Raw genomic sequence first — 18431 nt, 5'->3', positions numbered from 1 at the left:
CCATTTTTAACTAATTCCTAATCTTGATGACCTCCTGGTAATACTCAGAGAGCCACAGGTCTGCATTAAGATTGCCATCTTGGCCAACAGCAGAGCCTGGTGTCTGAGGTAGGAGAGGAGAATATATTTTAATGAACAGGCATCCTTATTTAATTATTTTTAAGGACTATGCCAAGAGTTCCACCTTCCTTTTCCTTACTCTACCTAGAGAAACATCTGAGGTGGGCAAACTTGTCTGTATACCTGGGCTCTACTTGTAGTACATATGCAGGAAGCTGGCTTGCATTCAGTTTCTCTATGCTTTTGGTTCTAGTGACTTGAAAAATATATTAATACTAACACTTTGAAAGGAGGCAGTTACATGGAACATGTGAAATAGATACAATGGAAATTGTGGGTGTGATATTTAACTGGGCTTGGACCTCAGGGCTGAGCAACAGGATAAATGCCAGAAAAGCCTTGCTGTCCTAGGAACCACCTGAATTCTTAGAAACTAAAATTTAAAAAAAAAAACAACACACTTATGTGTTTTTGGGGCTTCCCTAGTGGCTGAGTGGTAAAGAATCCACCTGTCAATGCAGAAGATGTGGATTCCACCCAAGTCAGGAAGATCCGTTGGAGAAAGAAACAGCAACCCACTCCAGTATTCTTGCCTGGGAAATCCCATGGACAGAGAAGTCTGGCAGGCTACAATCCACGAGGTCACAAAAGAGTCAGACATGACTCAGTGACTAAACAACAACAACAGCATGTCTATCTTATGGTGTAAAGCTCTGAGAGCTATCTAGTTCCTTAATTTCCAGATTCATTGAAGATACCCATCTGTGTACAACATGTACTTTTTTTTAACTATGCTTTTTTTTTTAAACTAACTTTTTAAAAAAACTGTTTCTAAAATTTTTTAAAAAAGGATATATGAATGCTCCACCACCAAGTAAGTCTCTAAGACATTCTCCAGGCCAGAATACTGGATTGGTTAGCCTTTCCCTTCTCCAGGGTATCTTCTCAACCCAGGGATGGAACCCAGGTCTCCCAGGTCACCTGGGTTGCAGGCGGATTCTTTACCAGCTAAGCCACAAGGGAAGTCCAAGAATACTGGAGTGGGTAGCCCAGTCCTTCTCCAGGGGATCTTCCCCACTCAGGAATCGAACCGGGGTTACCTGCATTGCAGGCAGATTCTTTACCAACTGAGAAATCAGGGAAGCCCACATATACTGGCATAATCAAATCAGATCAATATATTCTAAGAAAAGGCCTACCTGATCAGTGTGTTCCCAATCTGGTGCCGGATTTCATTCCACTCCTCTTTGCTTTTTCGAGGCCAAGAATTCATGTTCATTTCTGGTTCACTAGGTTTGTGGTTCAACTTCATGGCCAGCGTATCTTTCCTCTTCACTTTGTTGGCCAGAGCACCTTTGCACAAGAGAAAGAAAAACATGTAGAAGCTTCAGGCTCAACCTTACCTGGAGCCAGGTAAGAATCTGAACAAACATTATCAGAATCCCAGCTTTCTAGTTGGCCTCCAATGAGTCACCTAACATAGAGGTGGGGGTAAAGCTGAAGATATCTAAAAATCTTTGCAGCAGATGGACTCAGATGGGTTAACTCTACCTTTTCCCTTCTACCAGTTCTCTCTCTACATTTTCTTCTTAGTAAGAGTTGCTCTAAGAGGGATCATCTAAGCAGGGGACAGCCTCTGAATTACAACAGAAAGGCATTTGAACTAACACACCTCAGATGGTTCTCCTCCTCCTAAAATTGCTTTCCATTTTCAGGAATCAGGATTCTATTATTCGCAGATGGGTATATATGAACATATATATTTTTTCCTTTGCCCCATGAACATAGTTAAGTTTATAAGGCTGAAGGAGAGTATCACTTCTGTCTTTTCCACAAAGCCCAAACACTAACTTCCCTTTACTCCACATTCTTTAATACCATCAAGATAAACATTTTTTAAATCAAAACTAAACACATAAAACCTGACTGACTCAACCTATTGGGCTCCCTCTGACTGGCTTGTATGACGGGAACAGCAAGGACAAGTGTCTTTCCCAGAGGCTTCCAATAGCAGTCAGCCAGATGCCTGGGTGGGAGAGGGGGTCTGCATCCATGCATCTTACGCTTGCTAAGACCACACACAGCTGTATCTGTACGAGAGCCTTCTCCTTCTCTTTCTCTCCCCTTCTTACTATGATGGCTTTCATCTTCGTCCTCTTCATCTCGGTACTGAATGGGACCTTCTGAATCAGAGTCACTCTCTTTCCCTTCTTCTTCCTCCTGCAGACACTGCGGTAGTTTAGGAATGACTGAGGTAGATGCTACATCTTCATCGAATGCAAATATGTGGCTTTGCTCCTCCTCTTCTTCATCGTCTGGACTAACAAATTAACATAATTACATTTCCCTTTCAGAGACATAAAGAGTAATTGATTTGCAAGTCAAAGTATTAAATAACTGAAAAAGTTCATGAATGAAATAATTTATAGTTTTTTTCCTTATTTTTTTACAATCTTGCTAAGAAACTTTTTAGCAGCTATTAATCTGAAGGGCTCTGGGCTCAAATCCCAGAGCTACAACTTATTTACTAGATTTTAAGTGACCTAATTTTTCTGTAAATGGGGATGATACCTGCCTGTTGGCTTGTTGTGAGAATGAAATAGACAAATTCTAGAATGCACTAGTGTCTGGCACACAGGGCCTTGATGACCTATATATAAGATGCAAGTCTGCTTTGGTGTGACTAAATGAGAAGACTACATAGCATCTGACACAGTACTTGGCTCAGGGAAGACACTCAATAAAAATACTGAACCCACTTCTCAAACCAAGGAAGCAAAGAGAAGTAAAGATGAAAACTAACTTTTCCCCTTTACATTCTGGAGGCATAAACTATGACGTAACCTCCTTCAAATTCCTAAACTGTCTCTTTCCAGGATATGAAATAAGTAAGACCAGGAAGTACAAGAAATTATGGCAGAACAAATAAAAAGGAGGATACTGAAACAGCTCTACAACAATTCTTTTAGTAAGACAAATTTCCAGCTTGCCAAGAAATGTTACCCTTCAGTCACAATTTGTCTGAATTTTAAAAAGACGGACAAAGTAGGAATAACTACTGAGTGGGGACAGATGAACTAGAGAAAAGATGAGCAGTTCCAGTCTACAGAGCTGGAATACTGAACCATTTTTCAGAGCTCCCTTCTTTTTCTTTAGGTTTCTCCCTGCCCTCTCTACCAAGATCATATGCCAGGCACTCGAGCTTTCAGACTTGTCTAATTGCATTCTCACAAGCTTATGAGGTCGGTATTATTCCTGTTTACAGGCTGCACAACTAAAGAGCAGGAAGGTCAAGTGACACACACTACTGTAAGCTAGTAGTAAGAGGCAGAGCTGGGATGTGAACCCAGAGCCAGCTTACTCCAAGGTCAATGTTCTGAAGCACCACGTTACACTGCTTCCTCTATAAGACATAAAAATGCACAGTGGTTTTAATTTTGAAGTAGAGAAATTTGTAATTTCTGTATCATGGAAATTTCTGCTATGGAAACAATGTTATAGAAATGAGCAGGGTAAAAGTCCAAATTCAAGAACGTGTCTTATTTGTTGAGTACTCTTCTTAAGTTTGTTCACATTTTCTCTATAAGTAATTTTTTCCAAGAAAGGCTAGCTAGAGTAAAGAGGGAACAAGAAGCAAGCTTGAAAGGCACTCACACTTTTAGCATTTCAATAGTGATGGGAAGTGACCTGGTCCGACCCAGGGTACTGCTGTCCTCAGAAAAGTTGTCGCCGTTCTCGAAGAGCAACGAATGAGCTCTATGAGAGCCCTCCAAGGGAGGAGTCATGGGAAGTGGGCTGGTTAGGGCCTGCTGGATTCGGATGTGCAGCGGGACTGGGGGCAGCCTAGGGGGTACCTGGGGCTCCCCGAAGCTGTGGTCCAACATCCTCTTGGGTACTTCCCTTTTCTGGCTTTCCTGCTGGGGAATCTCCTGGGGTAGGTCTAAGGAAGGTGGAAACTCAATTTCTGGCACAACTTGGAAAGTCTTAGCAGGGAATGGAGGGGACTGAGGGGGTTCTGGAGGTATATGAGCAGGCAGTGGGGAGGAGGAGGGAGTCAGCAGGGGTTCAGAGCCCACAGAGCACGCGCTCTTCTCTCTCTGATCGCTTGGTGCTTTTGTGGCGGTGGTGGCAGCAGCAGACTCTGAGGTGGGTACCAAGGCTGATGGAATGCCTCTCTTCGGTGGTAAAGGTGGGGATGGCTTTGATAACAACGTACCACTGTTTATTGCTTGGGACAATTCAGCTGGAAAAGAGAAAGCAGTACCTCAATTTAAGATGGTTTTACAGTGCTTTGAGGGGCCAGCCCAGGACCTAGAATTAGAGCTGAGTTGTCTTCATCTTCCGTGCTAATTATACCATTTTATGGCTTTGCCATTCTCTACCTCATCGTGAAACAAACAATTAATATTTAAATATGTAGAAGGTCCAACAGACATATAGAGGTGTAAAATGACCACCACCTTAATACTCTAATGAGAAATTTCTTACTTTTTTAATAGCAGACATGACAACTTTTTATGACTTGATCTTGGTGTAGATAAAGTTAATACAAAAAGAAACAACAACAAAAAAATGTGGCTAATAAGTTCTTTTGTCTAACAACACTTCATATTCTTATATAACAGATCATCTTTACCATCTTACAGAAGGAAAAACTGGGGCCCCAAAAGTTAGGTGGCTTGCCCAAGATCATACTACAAACTGCTAAGGACTCAGCTAGTTCCCAGGACTCATTCTTATGAGGTTCCATCCTCTGGATTCCCCTGACTTTGTTTTTCACTAGTACCCACACCTCTTCCTGTCCTTTACATCCAATCTGCCATCTCCACTTTTCAGTACACACGGGCTCCTTGACGACAGGGCGTCCCTTGTCTCCATCAGCATATTCACAAGGTGGGGCACAGTGCCTGGCACACAGTGGTTCTCAACACATGTTTATTAGATGAGAGGCCCCTCCCTGTACCATGGCAGTATATATCCTTATGTGACCCCCCAAGCCCACACGTCTCAGGTGTCGATTGAGCGAAGTCCCTTTTAGAACTCCAAATGGCTTTTAAGAAGTGGATCATCACATCACAAAAGGTCAACCTGGCAAAATAATTAAACAGCAGTTCTCTCTCTCTCTCTTTTTTAACTTTCTAAACAGTAGTTTTCTTGGTCACCAACCTCCGACCCTCGACCCAAACCCCTCACTTTGGTCCCACCAATTGTTTACAAAGGTTTTATATGTCTTACCTAGACAGCAACACCTCAAGTTTCCCTAAAATAAAAAAATTTAATTGCTCTAAATCCCATTCCATTGGCAGCATTCAAAGTAAAAGTCTAGCTAATATGATGTTTTAACGTTATTCTTCATAAGTAAAATTTTAAAAGGTATTTCTAGAAAAATACTACATATACTTATAAAAAAGGATTCAAAAAATGGAAATTTTAGGATCAATGAAAGAGATATATTCTGGTAGACTGGATTTTTGCTGGCTGGCTAAAAATTGTTGCTGTTCAGTTGCTGGAAATGGCTAAAAACAGTGGTTAGCTATTCCATCTACAACAAAATCCAACCCTGACAAGATCAAATCTGAGTATTTTAACAACTGAATTGATAAAGTAAGTTACCTTTAGTGATTTAAGGGAAACATTTACCTGAAAAGGAAAGGACTTCTGGTACACACACTGTGATAATGGCATTTGGCACGGGAAAGACGCAAAATGTTCACTGGAGGGGTTACAATTCCCTTCATCAGTTATTGATGGAGGTCCTTCCTTAGTCCCAATACTCCTAATCAGTCCTTAGTCCTAATTCTATCATGCCTGTTAGTAGACACACCAATGTCTAAATACTGATTTCCAAATGTTTGTGTTTCATGGACCAACATTATTAAAAAGACATTCTCAATCAATCTCAGGTTGTTAATCTTTACATTTTAATTATTTTCAACTAAGGGTTTTTTGGCCATGCTGCATTGCTTTTGAGATCTTAGTTCCCTGACCAGGGATTGAACCCAGGTCCCCAGCAGTGGAAGCATGGAGCCCTAATCACTAGACCACAAGAGAATTCCCTCAACTAAGCCTGGATATTCAGTAAACCACTCATTAGCATAACCCCTTCATGAAAAAAAAAGGTCTTTTAACACCAAAGAATTAAGAAGATCCATAATTTCAGAATAAAGGATAAAGTTTTTTTTTTGGCCGTGCCCTGCAGTCTGTGGGATCTCAGTTCCTTGACCATGAATTGAACCCAGACCATAGCAGTGAAAGCCTGGAATCTTAACCATTAGGCCACCAGGGAACACCCTAAAGAATAGTTCTTTAAATCTATTTAACTTTAATAAAAACCCAGTGAACTATCCTATTTTTCTCCTTCAGCTGAGGACTGCTCATGGACTGCTGTCAATCCCTCAGTCACAGCGCCTATTGCTTTGGGCTGTTCACCTGAGGCCAGGAGCGGCCTCTATAGTTTGGCCCAGGGTACAGTACAGACAGCAGTGGTTCCTGATGTGTGGTTCCCATATACAGAGCATCAGCATCATCTGCGAACTCGTCAGAAATGTAAATTCTCGGGCACTACCCCAGACTTACTGAATCAGAAACTCTACGGGCAGAGCCCAGCACTCTGTGTTTTAACAAGCCCTCCAGGTGACCACAATGAGAACCCCTATGTAAACAACAGTTTGAAAACACAAATGTACAGACAGAGGCCTGCACTCTAGAGTTGAAAGGCCTGTATTTGGTTTCTCTCTCTCACTAACTATAACCTTGAGCCAATCACAACTTCTTCACTTTCTTTTTGCCCTAACTATACACTAGATAAAACAGATAAAACTTCATATGGAGGTTTTGAAAACAAGTGTAGGAAAGTTCCTCGATCCTCAGAGATAAGTCAACATGGCACTATCCATCCAAGGCTGTGATAATAGTAATAACCTCCATCCTGTTTTTCTCAAGCTACTCCAACCTGTTATACTCACAATGAATTCTAAGCCTGTTTTTCAGGGTTCTAGTCACTCCACCTAATTTGGTTAATTAGCCATTTAATGAGCACACTTTTTATTTCTTCATTCAATCATTAACAAAAACTTTAAGCAGTACTAAAGCTAATATCATTTTTCTTGAGAAACTACTTTTTTCTTCTCCTCCCTTTCTTGAAAATTCCTCTAAATTTATATAACGAAAACCAATCTAAATATAATTCCTGTACATATAAAAAACTTACTAAACCAATAAAAAGTTACTATCTTCCCTGCTTTAATTCTTCTACCACTCATTTTATTACGAGTAGCATCCTTAACTCTCCCAAAACAAAACGTGATTTTATCAAGATAGTTTAAGTAGCTTTGCAGTTCCCCATGAACATGCTATGTTAGATACTGAACCACAAGTTACACAGGCACCTCTACAATCACCACTTTATCTACTGGGTTTATGTTGAAGGAAGGCATGCATTGGCAGTTTAAAGTAGGTTAAAAAAACACAAAAAAACAAACCCTTTCACCATGTAGGTCAAACCCACGTCTGTTCGTATGTCTAGTCCACCAACTATAAACAGCAGTTCAGAAACAATGCTTTAGGAAAAATAAATATTAATCTCCTAAACCTTGAACCTAATTTCAGTGATATCTGACCCCACTGTTTCCATTCATAGCCATCTGTCTCATTTTCAAGACTTTTTTCTATACTGAGGGCATTCAAAGGGACAAGCTATGGAGAACTCTCTCACAGACCAAATCCATATTGTACCAATTACCCAATAAAACCACCATCTAAAACCAAACCAAACCCCAAACTTTGGAAAGCTAAAGACTTACGTACCAATGACAGGGTTGCTGTTTCTGTGAGTTGGTTTCGGGGGTGGAATAGGGGGCTGCTTGGCAGGGCCTGTGTGAGTAAGGCTCAGGGTAGCAGTGGTGTGAGTGCTGGCAGGAGCAGCGGGCAGAGTCCTGGGTGCTTGGGAAGGGGGGCCAGAGGAATGGACAGTTTTTGCTGGGTTCGTGGCAGCCATGGTAGCAGCAGGTGCTGTGGTGATGGCAGTGGTGGAGGCAGACGAGCTGGGTCTGGCCAAGCTGCCCGAGGAAGTGGCATCCTTTGCTTGCCCTTCATTTGCTTCGTGAGAAGAGGACAAGTGTCTTTTAGGGGGGAGTAAAGGCTGTTTGGGTATACTCTCGGGAACGAACTCTGCTTCAGAATGAGGCTGGCTTCCACTGGAGCCTGTGAAATAATAGATGGGATTTAAAAGGAAAGAGAGTCACAAGACAGGCTGAAAAAGGTAACACATCTACCACTTATGGTCAACTCCATCTATTATTTAACGTACAGGTTGGTTTACAGACAAAGTTTCCCAACCTCACACACTTTAGGATATAACACTTTCTCAATCAGTAAGAGAGGCTCGTTATGATAGTGATTTTTCACACAAGAGCCAGGCAACTGGACACAGAGTCCCTTGGGTGAAGGAGGAGGGATGTTTAGCCTGAAAAAATCCCACAGACATCTGATATTTAATAGCCTTTTCCCATTTGGCTCAGATGGTAAAGAATCTGCCTGCAATACGGGAGACCTGGGTTTGATCTCTGGGTCGGGAAGGTCCTCTGGAGAAGGAAATGGCAACCCACTCCAGTATTCTTGCCTGGAGAAATCCATGGACAGAGGAACCTGGCAGGCTACAGACTATGGGGTCGCAAAGAGTTTGACATGACTGAGCAACTAACACACCTCAGTCCTTGAGAATCACAAATTTAGGTATTTTGTAAATATAAGAATGAGGGGAGAAATTCTATTTCAAGCGGCAACTAGTTGAAGAATTGCTGGAGGGAAACAGAAGTCCCTCTGGATTTTACTTCTCCTCTGGCTCCTGCAATCCCCTGAGATAAATGAGAATGACCAGTCCATGGCTCTTAAACTAGAAAACTCAGAGTTAATTACCTAGTCGCTTCTTCGGCTCCTCTTCTGGAACAGGCTTCCTAAGACTAGCTATTCTTTCCGACTCTTCCTCTACCTGGACTGGACTAGAAGATCTGGTGCTCCCTATGAGGGTGGTGTGGCCGTTCTTTAATGTGGCATGGCTCAACTTCCCTGGATCCTCACCACCTGCAAGGTCCAAAAGAAAGAGCAAACTGGTGGACTGGTGTCATCAGGGAGGGAGAAGAGTCAGCAATTTCTAACCTTTCTTATCCCCTTCATCCAGCCCTCTTTCTGTTTTATCTTATTATTGAGATCTAAATTATTTGGATTTACAATAGCAATGAAAATAAGTAATTCCTCTCTCCAATAAACATTTGATTGTCTATTATGTGCTTTGCTACATGAATAAGACAGATTCCTTATACATAGGTAATCACTATGTTAAATGTTAAGAGCTATAATGAATAAAGTGCTATGGTAGGAATGAAGACACAATTCTCCTGGGGGTGGCAATGGGGTTAGAAAAGCTTCACAGAAAGTGGTAGCTAAACTGGGTCTTAAAGGGGGAGCAGGAGCCTACTACTCGATGACAAGATAAGGAAAGACACGTAGGAAGAAAGAATAGCATGTATGAAGGTATGAGATTATTTGACATGTTTGGGAACTGACAATTAGTTTGGCCTGGGAAGAGAACAGATGCCCAGAAGAAAGTGTTAATAGGAATGAAAACACAAGCAAGAACAGAGAATGGAAAAGTAAGCAAGAGCCAGGCTATGAAGGGTACCAAACACCAGGTAAAGGAGTCTGGACTGAATCCTGTAGGTAACAGGAAGCCAAAGAATTCAAGTAGGAGAGAGATAAGATCTGCTCTGTCTTGTAGAAGATTAACTCTGAGAAGGATGAGAAGGATGCATTAGGCAGTGATTGGAACAGGAAAGCTAATAATGAGCAGAAGGCAGGTGAGAAATAGCAGAGGTGCCTGAGGGCATCAGGAGTAGACAGCAAGGGGGAGAACTGATAGATCAAAGGTAAACCTAACACACATGACGGATTCCTATAAGCTAAATGGCAGGATTGATCACCAGGCTGCAGGCTTTGGGATGACCACTCATCGCTATTATACTTGTAGGTTAAGAACTTTTCACGGAACAGTTAGACAAATGTTCCCAGTTACTGGTGAGGTTACCTAGACTCCTTTGGAGGAGAGAACTGAAAAACTGAGGTTAGAGTCTGAACTGTCTCACCTCCTAGGGTCATGGAAACTGGAACTAATTACTCTCTAGTTACTCTCTTTGTTTTTCATAGGGAGATACTCCTTGTAGACTCCTGCACCCCAACCCAGCATTTCCTACTAAGAAATTAGATAGTATCATTCTTTACACAGTCTCAATAACAGGTGGAGCTTGGGTTAAAAGTAGTGAAAAAAAAGTCTAAGTCAAATGAGCACTGAATGAAAATGTACTTCTAAAGTGAAAGTATTCTGACAAGCATTTGTATTTTAAATTTTAAAACAGACGGGGCAAGATGACAACAGCTATGCAAATGTAGTAAGTTACTACTCATGTTAATATAGCTCAGCTTTAACAAAAAACAGGGTTTTCTAGAATGTAAAGCAATGAATCACTTCAAAGCCAACAAAGACCCCCACTTTAGAAAAACATGTAGTGAAAGTTTAAGACACATTATTAACTAGTTTCTACTCAGCACATACCAGCAAAAGTGATCAGTCATTTCTCAAGTTACTTAATCAGGATTGTCTACTTTGAAGTAAAATTTCTTCTATTTAATGCAAAGGGTCTGTGCTAAACGCTAATGGAGTAGAATAGAAATATTAATAGAATCTGGCCTGAACATCTATGAGTGCTTTGCAACCCCCAACTCAGAAAGTCCATGATATATTTTATAATACGGTCAAGTCAGAACCATAATCAAGCCAAAAGCCGTTTCTGAGTATGAAAAGAATTGCAAGGTTCAAATACTGCTTTTAACCTAAACTGGAGATCCATAAGCAGGCTGTAAGGCCCATCTCAGTTTCTTCTTACAGAGTAAATCTTAGGTCAGTTCTCTGGTTAGCATAGGTGCATCTTGTCCAATGGTTACAATTCCCTTGTCAATTAGACCTTCAAGCTTGCTTCTAGGCTAAAAATAACTTGGACCAAAAGCCAGTAGGAAGCATATAGCAAAACTGACTGATTGAAGGTGAAAAACAAGAAGGAAGTAATGTATGGGGTTTGGTGAGTGAGAAAGAAAGGTGAGAGACAAGAGAGGGCACGGGGTAAGGAACAGCTATTATCAAAAAAGCAGCGGCCAAAGGTGCTGTAAAAGAGGCATTATAATTGTAGTTACCCACCTAAATACCTAGAAGATTTTGTGTCCTACTGTGAAAAACAAATAGACTCATGAAAAAACAAGTTATACATGCTCATTACTAACCATGCAGAAAATTTAGAAAAATAGAAAAAATCTTCTATACTCCCATTCTAACATCCAGAAATAACTAATGCTAATGATATTTTAGTATATTTCCTTCAAGTTTGTTTTCTCTGCTTAATTTTTATATAGTTGAGATAATAAATACATAATTTAATTAAAATTTGCAAGTAAGCAACACAATCACATGGTCCAAAGCCTAGAGTATAATATTCCATTGGTTTGGTTCCTTTCTCCCACCAACCAAAGAATATATTTTTAAAACTTTGCTTTCAGATTTGTCTTACGCAAAGTAGCTCTAATGAAGAGAAATGAAATGCAACCAGTGTATTACAGTCTTACTTTTCTGATAAGCTGCTTCATATAAGTCACATTGGAGAAAGTTCTGACATTATTAAGCCAGCAGTGAGTGTTGAAATACCAAAGCATGATCTTCATGACAGACTAACAAGAAAGATTAGGGTAGCAATATGGGCGTGGAGATGTAGTTGATAAAAAAAGAAAAGAAAATGACACAGTTCTACAGCTAGCACAAAGCTGAGGATGTACAAAGAGAAAGAGAATGTTGGCCCCAAGGATCCTTCACCAACCACTAAATGGCAATTTCAGAGTTAAAGACCATAGCCAGATAAGGAAGGCACTTTGGAGGGAAGGTTGAAGGAAGTTTTTTTATTCCCCTCAGTAAGAAAATGGACTTTAATATAGAAAATAAGGAGGTAATTATTAGAAGAAATAAAATCATTGTTTACCCCTTAAGTTGAGATTCTTAAAAAAAAAAAAAATCAATTACTCTCACTTTTTATGTTTTATTTAATATTTTTTCTTCATTAGATGTTTTCATTCCCACAAAAAATATATGCCCACTTATATGCAATAAAGGGGTGGGGAGTGGGAGGCACAAACTGTGGGGTATAAGATAGGCTCAAAGGTGTATTGTACAACAAGGGGAAAACAGCCAATATTTTGTAATAACTCTACATGGAAAGTAACCTTGAAGATTATATTCAAAAGGCTTTCTTTAAATAAATAAAATACAGATGGTATGGCATTGAATTTTATAGAAATATCTTAATCATTATTTAGTATTTTTCATTATCAAGTTTAACACCAGTAGAAAATGGTACAAATAGAAATGTAAATTTCAAAAACATAATACCAGGAAAACACCTGAGCGAGCATCATGGACATTAAGAAATATTATAAAATGTTTCTCCTTCCCCCACAAAGCAATCACTCTTCTAACTCTTATGATAATCCTTTCTTTGTGTTTTTATTATAGTTTAATCACACAATCATATATTTCCAAACACTGTTGTTTCTTTATACTTATAGAAATAATACAATATATATTCTTTCATGACTGACTTCAATTGCTCAGTATTACTGATGAAATTCACATTAAAGGAAGTAGGTATAGTTTGTATTGCCATATAATATTTCATTTTATCAATGTATATCCCAAGTTACTTATATATTTTACTACTGAGGACATTTGGGTTGTTTCTAGTTTTGCTCTGTTAATAAACATTGCGGCTATGAGCATATTTATATATATCTCCTGATACACATGTATACATGTGTTTTTGTTCCGTATATACCAAAGACTGTACATAGGTTTACAGTCTTTGTAAACTGCCCACATTTAGTGCGGGCGGCTGCAACCGGCACCCGTAGCACGGCCGAGAGGAGCTACCCCACGTCTGCGGTCAGGGGCAGAAGCCGGGAGGACCCCATGCCGGAGAGGAGGCAGCCAAGAGGAGCTACCCCACGTCCGAGGTCAGGGGCAGCAGCCGGGAGGAGCTACCCCACGTCTGAGCAGTCGAGAGGAGCTACCCCACCTCCGAGGCCAGGGGCGGCGGCCAAGAGGAGCAACCCCACCTCCAAAGAGCGGTGGCTGCCCAGGAGGGCCTAGAGGAGCTATTCCACGTTCAAGGTCAGAAGGGGCCGCCGTGAAGAGATACCCCACGTCCAAGGTAAGAGAAACCCAAGTAAGACGGTAGGTATTGCAAGAGGGTATCAGAGGGCAGACACACTGAAACCATACTCACAAAAAACTAGTCAATCTAATCACACTAGGACCACAGCCTTGTCTAACTCAATGAAACTAAGCCATGCCCGTGGGACCACCCAAGACAGGTGGGTCATGGTGGAGAGGTCTGACAGAATGTGGTCCACTGGAGAAGGGAATGGCAAACCACTTCAGTATTCTTGCCTTGAGAACCCCATGAACAGTATGAAAAGGCAAAATGATAGGATACTGAAAGAGGAACTCCCCAGGTCAGTAGGTGCCCAATATGCTACTGGAGATCAGTGGAGAAATAACTCCAGAAAGAATGAAGGGATGGAGCCAAAGCAAAAAGAATACCCAGTTGTGGATGTGACTGGTGATAGAAGCAAGGTCCGATGCTGTAAAGAGCAATATTGCATAGGAACCTGGAATGTCAGGTCCATGAATCAAAGCAAATTGGAAGTGGTCAAACAAGAGATGGCGAGAGTGAATGTCGACATTCTGCTGCCGTTGCTGCTGCTAAGTCGCTTCAGTCGTGTCTGACTCTGTGCGACCCCAGAGACAGGCTTCCCCATCCCTGGGATTCTCCAGGCAAGAACACTGGAGTGGGTTGCCATTTCCTTCTCCAATGCATGAAAGTGAAAAGTGAAAGTGAAGTCGCTCAGTCGCGTCCCACTCTAGTGACCCCATGTACTGCAGCCCACCAGGCTCCTCCATCCATGGGATTTTCCAGGCAAAAGGACTGGAGTGGGGTGCCATTGCCTTCTCCAGTCAACATTCTAGGAATCAGCAAACTAAAATGGACTGGAATGGGTGAATTTAACTCAGATGACCATTATATCTACTACTGTGGGCAGGAATCCCTCAGAAGAAATGGAGTGGCCATCATGGTCAACAAAAGAGTTTGAAATGCAGTACCTGGATGTAATCTCAAAAACAACAGAATGATATCTGTTCGTTTCCAAGGCAAACCATTTAATATCACAGTAATCCAAGTCTATGCCCCAACCAGTAACGCTGAAGAAGCTGAAGTTGAACAGTTCTATGAAGACCTACAAGACCTTTTAGAACTAACACCCAAAAAAGATGTCCTTTTCATTATAGGGGACTGGAATGCAAAAGTAGGAAGTCAAGAAACACCGTGAGTAACAGGCAAATTTGGCCTTGGAATACGGAATGAAGCAGGGCAAAGACTAATAGAGTTTTGCCAAGAAAATGCACTGGTCATAGCAAACACCCTCTTCCAACAACACAAGAGAAGACTCTACACATGGACATCACCAGATAGTCAACATCGAAATCAGACTGATTATATTCTTTGCAGCCAAAGATGGAGAAGCTCTATACAATCAACAAAAACAAGACCAGGAGCTGACTGTGGCTCAGATCATGAACTCCTTACTGCCAAATTTAGACTTAAATTGAAGAAAGTAGGGAAAACCACTAGACCATTCAGGTATGACCTAAATCAAATCCCTTATGATTATACAGTGGAAGTGAGAAATAGATTTAAGGGACTAAATCTGATAGAGTGCCTGATGAACTATGGACTGAGGTTTGTGACACTGTACAGGAGACAGGGATGAAGACCATCCCCATGGAAAAAAAATGCAAAAAAGCAAAATGGCTGTCTAGGGAGGCCTTACCAATAGCTGTGAAAAGAAGAGAAGCGAAAAGCAAAGGAGAAAAGGAAAGATATAAGCATCTGAATACAGAGTTCCAAAGAATAACAAGAAGAGAACAGAAAGCCTTCCTCAGCGATCAATGCAAAGAAAGAGAAGAAAATAACAGAATGGGAAAGACTAGAGATCTCTTCAAGAAAATTAGAGATACCAAGGGGACATTTCATGCAAAGATGGGCTCAATAAAGGATAGAAATGGTATAGACCTAACAGAAGCAGAAGATATTAAGAAGAGATGGCAGGAATACACAGAAGAACTGTAAAAAAAGATCTTCACAACCCAGATAATCACGATGGTGTGATCACTGACCTAGAGCCAGACATCCTGGAATGTGAAGTCAAGTGGGCCTTAGAAAGCATCACTACAAACAAAGCTGGTGGAGGTGATGGAATTCCAGTTGAGCTATTCCAAATTCTGTAAGATGATGCTGTGAAAGTGCTGCACTCAATATGCCAGCACATTTGGAAAACTCAGCAGTGGCCACAGGACTGGAAAAGGTCAGTTTTCATTCCAATCCCAAAGAAAGGCAATGCCAAGGAATGCTCAAACTACTGCACAATTGCACTCATCTCACACACTAGTAAAGTAATGCTCAAAATTCTCCAAGCCAGGCTTCAGCAATACGTGAACCGTGAACTTCTAGTTGTACAAGCTGGTTTTAGAAAAGGCAGAGGAACCAGAGATCAAATTGCCAACAATCGCTGGATCATTGAAAAAGCAAGAGAATTCCAGAAGAACATCTATTTCTGCTTTATTGACTGTGCCAAAGCCTTTGACTGTGTGGATCACAATAAACTGTGGAAAATTCTGAAAGAGATGGGAATACCAGACCACCTGACCTGCCTCTTGAGAAATTTATATGCAGGTCAGGAAGCAACAGTTAGAACTGGACATGGAACAACAGACTGGTTCCAAATAGGAAAAGGAGTATGACAGGGCTGTATATTGTCACCCTGCTTATTTAACTTATATGCAGAGTACATTATGAGAAATGCTGGGCTGGAAGAAGCACAAGCTGGAATCAAGATTGCCGGGAAAAATATCAATAACCTCAGATATGCAGATGACACCACCCTTATGGCAGAAAGTGAAGAGGAACTAAAAAGCCTCTTGATGAAGGTGAAAGAGGAGTGAAAAAGTTGGCTTAAAACTCAACATTCAGAAAACTAAGATCATGGCTTCTGGTCCCATCACTTCATGGCAAATAGATGGGGAAACAGTAGAAACACAGTCAGACTTTATTTTTTGGGGCTCCAAAATCACTGCAGATGGTGACTGTAGCCATGAAATTAAAAGATGCTTACTCCTTGGAAGGAAAGTTATGACCAACCTAGACAGTATATTGAAAAACAGAGACATTACTTTGCCAACAAAGGTCCGTCTAGTCAAGGCTATGGTTTTTCCAGTGGTCGTGTATGGATGTGAGAGTTGGACTGTGAAGAAAGCTGAGCGCCGAAGAATTGATGCTTTTGAACTGTGGTGTTGGAGAAGACTCTTGAGAGTCCCTTGGACTACAAGGAGATCCAACTAGTCCATTCTGAAGGAAATCTGCCCTGGGATTTCTTTGGAAGGAATGATGCTAAAGCTGAAACTCTAGTACTTTGGCCACCTCATGTGAAGAGTTGACTCACTGGAAGACTCTGATGCTGGGAGGGATTGGGGGCAGGAGGAGAAGGGGACGACAGAGGATGAGATGGCTGGATGGCATCACTGACTCGTTGGACGTGAGTCTGAGTGAACTCTGGGAGTTGGTGATGGACAGGGAGGCCTGGCGTGCTGCAGTTCATGGGGTCACAAAGAGTCGGACACGACTGAGCGACTGAACTGAACTGAACTGAGCTTTTGTAAATTAGGTTAAACTATTTTTCAATGTGATTATTCCACTTTAACGCTTATAACAATAGTTGTATGTAAATTCCACTTATTTCATACCCTCATCAGTTCTTGTTCTTGGTCATTTGGTTAATTTTAGGTTTTCTAGTTTATGCGTAGCGCTTTTATTTTGGTTTTAATTTGCATCTCTTAATTATTAATGAAGTAAGAAACCCACCTTTTTCTGTTTATTGTGCATCTGTATGTACTCTTCAGTGAACTGTCTGTTCAGTGCTTTTGCTGACTTTCCTACTGATTGCCTTTTCTTTTTTAATCAAAGTTTTAAAAATATATATTCTAGATGATGAAAGTTTTTTAAAGTCCTCTCCCCTCTCAACAACAGCAATAATAAAGAAAATTCAAATACCTAGTCAGAACCAAAGACCAAGTGTACAGAGACAGGCATATGCTATTTGAGTGTATGCATACTCACCCTGCTCAGAGTCTTCCAACAGAAGCCCTCTTTTAACCAGCTCTTCTCTCGGTTTTCGCATAGATATTTTTCTCTCTAAAACTAATATTAAATTAGAAAACAATACTCAGAAATGTGCAGACAAAAGTCAACACCTTAGGTAAAAGAATAAAGTGGTTCAATTTTCTATTCTTAGGAAAGAAAAGAATACAAAACCAACCTTCAAATTTTAAAACTTAATTTCTCTGGCATCCTGTGCTATTGGCAAAGTATCATTTCCAAAAGGAACTACACAAGTTCAGCTTTACTGCCCCCCCTTTTTTTTTCGCCACGCTATCAGGCTTATAGAACCTTAGTTTCCTGACCAAGGATTGAACTCTGGCCTTTGGTAGTGAGGGGGAGGAATCCTAACCACTGGACTGCCAGGGAATTCCTTCCTTTTTTTAGAATTATTTATTTGGCTACGACAGGGCTTAGTTGCTCTGTGGCAAGTGGGATCTTAATTCCCCAACCAGGGATGGAACCCAAGTCCTCTGAATTCCAAAGTCCCTCCTTCCTTTTCTATGGAAATTTCAATAATGAGATACTTATGGACGAACTTTTTCTGGGAGGAAGTAGCCAAAATAGGAAAAAAGCAGCATCTTAGGGCTTCCCTGGTAGTCCAGTGGTTAAGAATCTGTCTGCCAATGCAGGAAACATGGGTTTGATTCCGGGTCTGGGAAGATCCCACACGCCACAAGGCAACCAAGTGCGTGTGCTGCCGCTACTGAGACCCGGCTCCGGAGCCTACGCTCCCCAACAGGAGAAGCCGCTGCAGCGAGAAGCCTGCGCACCGCAGCTGGAGAAAGCCAACAAACGGTGATGAAGACCCAGTGCGGCTAGAAAAAGAGAGCATCTTAGACCTGCTGTAGTTCAGGAGCTCCATTCACCACTCAACTGATAAACATTAATTCCATCAAAATACTTAGTGAGTGACCACTTGTTTTTTAATTCTAAAAGATTCAATTTCCTCTTCAAATAGGGGGTTATAGAAAATTGGGAAGAGAATGAAAAAGTTAGGTACTTCCAATG

At 41.1% G+C, this 18431-nt stretch overlaps 1 protein-coding gene across 30 annotated transcripts in view; it reads right to left on the bottom strand.

Moving 5' to 3' along the window:
- PHACTR4 (phosphatase and actin regulator 4) overlaps positions 1-18431 on the bottom strand; it is a 113428-nt gene that overhangs the window by 16389 nt on the left and 78608 nt on the right. For all 30 annotated transcript variants that reach the window (XM_086331255.1, XM_086331261.1, XM_086331294.1 and 27 more), the window contains 6 exons: positions 17382-17462; positions 8977-9141; positions 7867-8262; positions 3715-4303; positions 2193-2380; positions 1260-1413 (listed from right to left, as the gene is read on the bottom strand). In XM_086331255.1, the coding sequence (XP_086187381.1) occupies positions 1260-1413; positions 2193-2380; positions 3715-4303; positions 7867-8262; positions 8977-9141; positions 17382-17462 (1573 nt within the window). The remainder of the gene's footprint in view (positions 1-1259; positions 1414-2192; positions 2381-3714; positions 4304-7866; positions 8263-8976; positions 9142-17381; positions 17463-18431) is intronic.

Source organism: Bos grunniens, chromosome 2 (genome assembly GCF_055505025.1).
Source record: "Bos grunniens cultivar Pamir isolate PY7600 chromosome 2, Bosgru_T2T1.0, whole genome shotgun sequence".
Taxonomy (NCBI): Eukaryota; Metazoa; Chordata; class Mammalia; order Artiodactyla; family Bovidae; genus Bos; species Bos grunniens.
This window is presented reverse-complemented; position numbering and strand designations above follow the sequence as displayed.